Source organism: Branchiostoma floridae, chromosome 8, assembly GCF_000003815.2.
Source record: "Branchiostoma floridae strain S238N-H82 chromosome 8, Bfl_VNyyK, whole genome shotgun sequence".
Lineage (NCBI taxonomy): Eukaryota > Metazoa > Chordata > Leptocardii > Amphioxiformes > Branchiostomatidae > Branchiostoma > Branchiostoma floridae.
In genome coordinates, this window is record NC_049986.1 from 21,489,127 (window position 1) to 21,497,711 (window position 8,585).

At 43.4% G+C, this 8,585-nt stretch overlaps 1 protein-coding gene across 1 annotated transcript in view; it reads right to left on the reverse strand.

Moving 5' to 3' along the window:
- Positions 1–2,334: 2,334 nt before the first annotated feature.
- LOC118421007 (coiled-coil domain-containing protein 151-like) overlaps positions 2,335–8,585 on the reverse strand; it is a 6,744-nt gene continuing 493 nt past the window's right edge. Inside the window, exons 2-9 of the mRNA XM_035828139.1 lie at positions 8,100–8,222; positions 7,818–7,857; positions 7,370–7,476; positions 6,842–7,002; positions 6,187–6,352; positions 3,981–4,124; positions 3,040–3,118; positions 2,335–2,608 (exon numbers count right to left, since the gene is read on the reverse strand). Of these exons, the coding sequence (XP_035684032.1) occupies positions 2,481–2,608; positions 3,040–3,118; positions 3,981–4,124; positions 6,187–6,352; positions 6,842–7,002; positions 7,370–7,476; positions 7,818–7,857; positions 8,100–8,222 (948 nt within the window). The 3' untranslated portion in view covers positions 2,335–2,480. The remainder of the gene's footprint in view (positions 2,609–3,039; positions 3,119–3,980; positions 4,125–6,186; positions 6,353–6,841; positions 7,003–7,369; positions 7,477–7,817; positions 7,858–8,099; positions 8,223–8,585) is intronic.

Consider the following 8,585-nt stretch of genomic DNA (forward strand, 5'->3'; position numbering starts at 1 on the left):
ATTTCCAAAGAATAGTAGAAAACAACGGATTGTAGCTAACTGTTAAACAATCAGCAAAGCAGTTGGCAAGATGTCACACCTGAACTTTTGTAGATTTTTGCTTTTTGTTGGTACTAGTAAGATGTTATGTGATCAAGACAATATTTTCTTTCTGTTTCAGTGACGCCTTAGACTGTTCTCTGCTATATATACAAGTGACACAGTAATATACAGAAACTTACAGCTAGCAAAAGTCTGTACTCAATAAGATTTTACACAGTACACATTTATACTTCTTCTGCTGAAATCTACGCATTACATTTTGCATCCAACCAAAGAGGTTTGAAAGAGAGTCCTTGATCCAACCAAATTAGACCTTGAGACCTATTAACAGATCATTGATCACTGTGCATTTTGCACATACCAGACTCAATCGTGCCACTGAGCACTGCATTTTGCACACACCAGACCAATTGTGCCACTGAGCACTGTGCATTTTGCACACACCAGACCTATCGTGCCATTGAGCACTGTGCATTTTGCACACACCAGACCTATCGTGCCATTGAGCACTGTGCATTTTGCACACACCAGACCAATCGTGCCATTGAGCACTGTGCATTTTGCACACACCAGACCAATCGTGCCATTGAGCACTGTGCATTTTGCACACACCAGACTCAATCGTGCCACTGAGCACTGTGCATTGTGCAAATAAAGTCAAGCAAAGAACACATATATTGTGAACAATGTGTGAATCTATTTTATCGGGAAAATACCACCAAGGTGACATCATTTTCAGTGGAGATAATAGAGGCAAACAATGCACTGCAAATGCTTTAATGGCAGTTGTTAACCACAGTACTTGCAGACAAGCAATTACCTGGACAAGTACAGACCTTGATGGTGTACTTTTTCAAGGAGATGCACTATACACCTACATAAAACCATCACTAAGATCTGGTGTGGAGTTCCTCTCCGTTGATGATATTCCAGACTATTTGCAACTTTACAACAATACTGTACGTGTATCAATAAAAGAGTCTTACACTGGAGACATATTTGCCACAGAAGCAGTCTATCCTTATTACACCTTAAAGAAAGCCCTAGAAGCAGCATTTGCTGAATCCAACACTTGTCTTTTCATAACAGCACATGGAATAACTGGTTCAACAGTAGCATTGTTGCACGCTGATAACAAGTATTTTGTTTATGACTCACATGCCAGAAGTCCCATAACAGCATTGCCAGATAGCCATGGCACTTCTACTTTAAGCATGCACAGTTCAAACAGCAATCTAGTTTCATTCTTGCAACAACTTAACTGGAACACAACATGCAATTTTGAGGTTGTCCCAGTACAAGCAGAAAATGTTTTCTTATCAGTTGAACCTACTGGTATACACATTATCAATCTGACTAGCAATGTTTCTTCTATGATTGAGTCAGAAAACTGCTTTCAAGTTCAACAACAACACACATACACCTTGGTTAAACCAGAGTTTGTATCTACGAAAGAGAACCTACAACAACCAAACACAGCATTTCCATTTGCACCACATTGTAACCAAAGTACTGGGAAAAACATTGTGCCATGCACCACAAGCAAACATCCAAGTGCTATGCCAGAGAACAGGAATGAAGGCCTCTTGAATCAATTAGTAATGTCACCAAATGCAGCATCAAATTTAAATGATAAAAAAGTGCAAGGTCTTGCAATCCAAAGCGCAATATGCAAGGACAAACAAGAAAAACAAACCTATCAACAGAAGACAGAGAGTCTTGCAGAACAAAGAACATCATACAAAGCAAAGAAAGCAAATGAGACCTGTGAGCAGAAGAAAGAACGACAATGCACATCCGGGACCTCTTCCCGCCTTTGGCTGTGGTCTCGCACCGGAGTTTCTTTTACGATTTTTATATCCGGCACACAGCGCACACAAGGGATACAATTCCGCCCACAAAAGTACGCCGGAAAATCCAATTATACCAGTGAACAAAGGTTTCCAGCCAACTTCCCATAGATTTTAGATATAAACTTCTAGTTTAATAATGATGCACATTTTACTGGAACACAACATGAAATTTTGAGGTAGTCCTTCCAAATGCGCCCCGGCCAGCTTTTTTTAAAAGCTTTCTTGTTTCAGACTCCGCTGAGTGTCAACACGAGACATGTTGGCTTCGTGCACAGAGTCCAGTGGATAGCAGCGCTATTGGCGATATTATTGAGTACTGCAAGCAAAGAGACGACGCCAATTTTACGAAGGAAAAGCAACGAAAATAGAAATCACAGATACAATGGTGGAATTAAGCTGATCTAAACGTCTTTTATTCAGTTTTGTAGAATAGTACAGAGCGGGTTAGTGGCGTCTAATTTTTAGCCTCCTTAGTCTTCTCTGTCCTGAATCAACGGTGGAAGCAAGAACTATCAAAAGCAGAGATTAAACTTTTTGTCAAACTTGTTTTTTTTTCAAGCATCATTTGAGCGATAACTGTGCCGTCTAGTTCTTCGACTTCTTGGTCTTCTTCTTCTTGGGCCTGTGCACGTCCAACAGCTGGTCTCCCAGCCGCTTGATGTCGGAGCGGGACAGCGCTTCCTCGTGCTCCTGCGACTCGTACTCGTACGTATCTGGGGAGGGCGACAAGGCATTAAAGGTACATGTAACTTTAATGTGTACTTTTATGGACTCCAGGAAGAATAGAGTTTACGAGAAAATTGTAAAGTCTAATGGAGATCTCAATATAAAACAGATAACGATATTCACGATATTCAGTAACAGGCACTGGGCAGAAACTCGTACTCGTACGTACTCGAGTGACAAGGAATTAACGGTTAATCTGCCCTAATGTTACATTCAGCACCAAGGACATGGGACGATTTGCGTTCAAATGGTCCAAATGCGGTTAATATCAACATCAGATGTACAAAGAAAGGGAATAAAAGTCCGAATAATATTAAGTTGGAAAAATTGCAAAACTCTAAAAAATGATCCGTAGATCTTGCTTAATCACACAAAGAATCTCACAAGACAAATACAGAAGGTCAGAAGATATTCTCACCTTCATAGTCCGACTCCTCCTTCTCCACGGTGATCCTAACGTTGTCTTTACGCAGGCCGCCTTCCAGGAATGCCTGGAACTGCAATTCAAACATTTTCAACCATAGACAATATTGTCTTTTCTAGGAGCAAAAAAGGTCCATTTTGGTCTATTCTTGTCTTCTTGCCATTCGTATCAGTCTATCGAAATCGAAGAAATCCGATCGGATAACAAACTTCAACCATTTGAGATAGATAACCGCAAAAGTATGTCGCAGGGTTATATATCAAGTGCGTGGGGTGGTAACTGCAGTCAACAGTTGAAATATTCGACCGTAGAAAACATTGTGTTTTATAGAAGCAAAACGGGTGATAGCTTAATTCAGGTTGATCCACTGTAGCATAGCCCTTCTAAGAAGTCTCAAAATCGAAAAAATCCGGTAAAACTTCTTTCTCGCAACCAGTCGAAATAGATCCATCGCTCCGCTGCATAAACTGATTATACGTCAATATAGAATACAACACGGTGTATTCCGTATCACCCAAGGTATCAGCCCGACCACGGGTCGGATCGCCCGAAGGCCGGAGGGTGATCCGACCCGCGGGAGGGCTGAGACCGAGGGTGATGCGGAATACACCGTGTTGTATTTTATTTATGTCATACCCACCTGAGAAAACCCATGTTTTGATGCGAAATGCGCCAGAAGTTGAACAAATTTGGTGCCCTCGAACAATAAGTGTTGCAACAGCAATGTTCCAACGTCCGAATCAGGTATTCGAATTGCCAACCGGCCCGCTCGAAACAGTTCGATTTATTCGAATGGAGCCTGTGTGATACGCCTTTCGAACCTGTGTGATACGGAAACGTACGGCCCGGTCCGGAACACCCGTATCGAACGTTTTCGCGTCACAGGTATGACATAAAAGGGTTTATGTATCAAGTGCGTGGGCCGGTAGACTTACCCCAGAGCTCGCCATATTCTTGTCCCTCTCGGCCCCTGGCGGCCCGACCTTGAGCTGCAGCTGTTTCATCAGGAGGAGCAGCTTCTGTTCGCATACGTCCAGATGGTCCCGCACCTCCATCTTACTCGAAGGGACCGGGAACTTCTGTAACAAAGACGGCGTGCGCGGCGTAACTGGTAGAGTGTTGGACTAGGAGCTTAGTGATTCCCCGAGTTCGATACTCGCCGTTTCTCCCGACGTTTTGTCCTTGCAGCTGCGCCCTTGGAAATGCACGTTTACACGACCTTCCTAACTAACTACATCCAAATGTAAAAACTGATTTCTTAACTTAAACGGTCTACCTCAACATCAGAAGTAGAAAGAAAGGTTTAGCTTCTACCCTAACATTGTATTCAGAACCAAGGACAGGTACAACAGAGTGAATGTTGACTAGCATAACTCAGCTGCATAAGGTAGTGTAATGCGGTGCAAAGCGGTTTTTATCAGATGCAGAGAGAAAAGGTCAGGTTCCACCCTCATATTACATTCAGCACCAAGGACAGGGATAACGTTGGTGTGTACGTTTATGAAGTACATTTTGTACAAGTGGTCCAAACACGGTCTATATCAACATCCGAAGTAGAGTGAAATGGTTAACTAGCTTCTGCCCCAATGTTACATTCAGTACCAAGGATAATGAACGATTTGCGTTCGACATGTGGTTGACATCAACATCAGATGTACAAAGAAAGGGTAATCTTCAGCACCAAGAACAGGGACAACATCATGAATCTTTTGCATTGTTGTGTTTTCAATAATGATATACAGCATACAAAGTGCGTTTCACACCAGCACCAGAAAAAGGAAGAAATTTCTAGCTCCTTATTGAATTCAGCACCAAGGACAGGGACAACTAACTTTTCCACCACTGAAATCACCGCATATGAAGTGCGGCCTGTGTCAACATTAGAACTTGAACGGAGAGGAAAGTCTGTATTCATCTACTATTAATAAGTTTAAGTGTCCTGTCATTTTATTTTCCATGATGTACAAGTGGCATCGACAATAAATACGTTGTGCAGTAAACTAAGTCCACCGCCACTTTGTATTTATCTATTCGTTTCTATTATTTGATGTTTCTTTGAACTAAACAGTTTCTAACCTTAACGCTGCGCGTTCTGAGTCCTCTCCTGATTTGAGATTCTCACGAATAAATGAAGTTTAAACAAACAAACAAACAAACACACTAACATAAGAAGTTGAACACAGAGGAAGTCTCTAACCTTGACGCTGATCTTGACGCTGCTGAGTTTGTCCATGAGATTGTGGATGCCGGTGGTGGCCTGTCTCAGCGCGTTCTGTGTCCGCTCCCGATTTGAGATTCTCATGTATAAATAAAGTTTAAACAAACAAACAAACACACTAACATAAGAAGTTGAACACAGAGGAAGTCCCTTACCTTGACGCTGATCTTGACGCTGCCGAGTTTGTCAATGAGATTGTGGATGCCGGTGGTGGCCTGCCTCAGCGCGTTCTGAGTCCTCTCCCGATTTGAGATTCTCATGAATAAATAAAGTTTAAACAAATAAACAAACAAACAAACAAACAAACAAACACACTAACAGTAGAAGTAGAACACAGAGGAAGTCCCTTACCTTGACGCTGATCTTGACGCTGCTGAGTTTGTCCATGAGGTTGTGGATGCCGGCGGTGGCCTGCCTCAGCGCGTTCTGTGTCCGCTCCCGATTTGAGATTCATATGAATAAATAAAGTTTAAACTAACAAACACACTAACGTTAGAAGTTGAACACAGAGGAAGTCCCTTACCTTGTCGCTGATCTTGACGCTGCTGAGTTTGTCAATGAGGTTGTATTATTCTATGTTTCTGTACATGTATTATTTCATGTTTCTGTACATGTGAATAAAGAAAGTCTCTGACCTTGACGCTGATCTTGACGCTGCTGAGTTTGCCCATGAGGTTGTGGATGCCGGTTGTGGCCTGTCTCAGCGCGTTCTGTGTCCTCTCCAGCCTGGCTTGTATTATTCTATGTTTCTGTACGTGTGAATAAGGAAAGTCTCTGACCTTAACGCTGATCTTGACGCTGCTGAGTTTGCCCATGAGGTTGTGGATGCCGGTTGTGGCCTGTCTCAGCGCGTTCTGTGTCCTCTCCAGCCTGGCATGTATTATTCTATGTTTCTGTACGTGTGAATAAGGAAAGTCTCTGACCTTAACGCTGATCTTGACGCTGCTGAGTTTGCCCATGAGGTTGTGGATGCCGGTTGTGGCCTGTCTCAGCACGTTCTGAGTCCGCTCCAGCCGGGCCTGCGCACGGGACAGCCGCTCATCCTCCTGCTTCACGTGGTCTCCCATCTGTTCTAACAGCAGCACGTTCCTGGTAGGAAAAATAGAGCAAAGACATGAACACGTTTTGAACGTTCATATGTGCTGGTTTCATTCTGGTACAAAAACTTGACTTAAGCAAATTTTCGACTGAACAGCTCGACATTTTAAGATAAAAGAACACTTAGAATCACACGCTGCTTATTGAAAAAAAAAACAACGAGAGAGACATTAGATCTAGAAGGTGCTAAGGTTAGGTCTGATGAGCTGGTGGGTCGTTCAGTGTGATATAACCAGCTGCTACTGCGAAGCTGGTGTGTTGCGACGAAGGAGGATTATGCCGACAATATAGATAAGTAGGTGACAGCAAAGCCCAACAGCAAAGCAGCCCTTGTGCATACCAACGGCCTCCCAATTTCAGCCCCGAGGACGGTGCCCTTAAAGTAACTGAACCTTTACCTCTTGCACAAACCTCGGGACACTTAACAAATACGGGAGGTAAACATGGCATAATCGTACTGTTGCTCCCTAACCCACTCACTGAGAGAGCCCGGCCTCCCCGCTGAACTTGAGCTGCTCGAACTCGGCGGTGACCCTGCCCTTGTCCTCCCGCAGCTTGGCTCGGAGCTGCTCGGCGTCTCGGCACTGCTTCTCCAGGTGCCGGGTCGTGCCGTCCTGCGTCTGGAACTGCCACACGATGTCCTGGGTACAAAAAAAGTACTCAAATAAACTTGGATGTTCTGTATATACAAAAAAATGCGCGAAAAGAGGATTGAATTATTGACACCCGTGGCCATACTAAACGGACGATATGTACAGTATTTTTTGTATGACCCACTCACATAAGTAGGCCTTGTGCTCGTATTGTTAAAAACTATGAAAAATGAAGTAGGTACTGGCATCATTCTATAATCAAACTAACTGGAACTGCCACACGATGCCCTGGGTGGGACAACAGAGAAACGGGTCATGATATATAGATGCAATGATTTGATTAAAAAGGAGTTTAAGCTAATGTTAAGGCATTGTCTTATGTCCTCAATCGTAAGTTGGATAGTGTCTTACTTACGTTGATGTCAAAGACCACAGTTGCCTCCTTGATCAGGCGGAAAGCCTCCTCGTAAGTCTGGATCTGTTCCGCGCTCTTGGTGATGGAGAGGTGGGAAACCTGGTTGTCTGTTGGGAAGAAGTTACGACATATTAGTTATATTTCAAGTGGATCATCTAATTGCTTTTAGGCCGAATTTTCTCTGTATCTGTATCTGTATCTGTATCTGTATCTGTATCTGTATCTATAAAGCCAGTATAACCGCCCTTCAGCGTAACACTCCAGCTTCGCAGGCACGCGGCACGGCAGCAGCTAGTTATGTTACACCGAATGACCTGTCACACCTAGCTTTTGCACATCTATCTGCAAATTTGCTCTTTAAAACTATCTAACGCAGGTTTGTTGGTTCGTAAGTGCCAATTTAACTTCCATGATGTTAGTCTTTAGAAAATATGGATTGAATGCCTACCGTGGGCGTGGTCGTCGGCATGGAAGGTGGCACGCTGGGCCTGGAGGGGTGAGACATGGTACAGAGAATGTTGGATGCTGGGACGCCATTGCCGTAGATTTTTATCAACCAATGTAAAGGTATTCGTGTCGTGCGATCTATCAATAGTACGTCACCACTATATCACATCACTTTAGATTCAGATCATTTGCCATGCCTTTAGCTCATGTCATCTATATTGAATTTGAACTATCATTTTAAGTACGGTGTTGATTGACGTGCCGTTTCCCTGACAACGCTCACCCGTTTCTCGGCCTTCTCCGCAAACTCCTTCTGCTTTTCCACCTGCTTCTTCTTCTCGTTCAGCGTCTGCTCGCGCATGCGCTTCGCCTCGAAATGGGCCTGCTCCTGTTTCTGCAAATCTACCTGTAATAAGAACAGGAAATGACATGATTTTAATTTCTGTCTTTGTGAGGAAGGGCACAGAGCAAAGTTGTTGAAAATTGCAACCAAAAATTGCCGTTGAACTTCGAAGGAACGCATACGGAATGGAAAGAAGAAATGAACGTCTGGAACAGTGGGAGCGCAACAGCAACTAGAAATGTTAGCATATACACAATGTTTGCCTGCATATGATCTAGCCTAACAAATTACTGCTCTGTTTACTCTTACTCAAACACGCTGTATGATGATCAGCCCCTCCGACTCCCTCCCTTGCCTGTTGCAATTTATAAAATCAAACACCAGGCAACCGGCTGCTACATGTCACTGTCCCTTATTTGTTTAAAA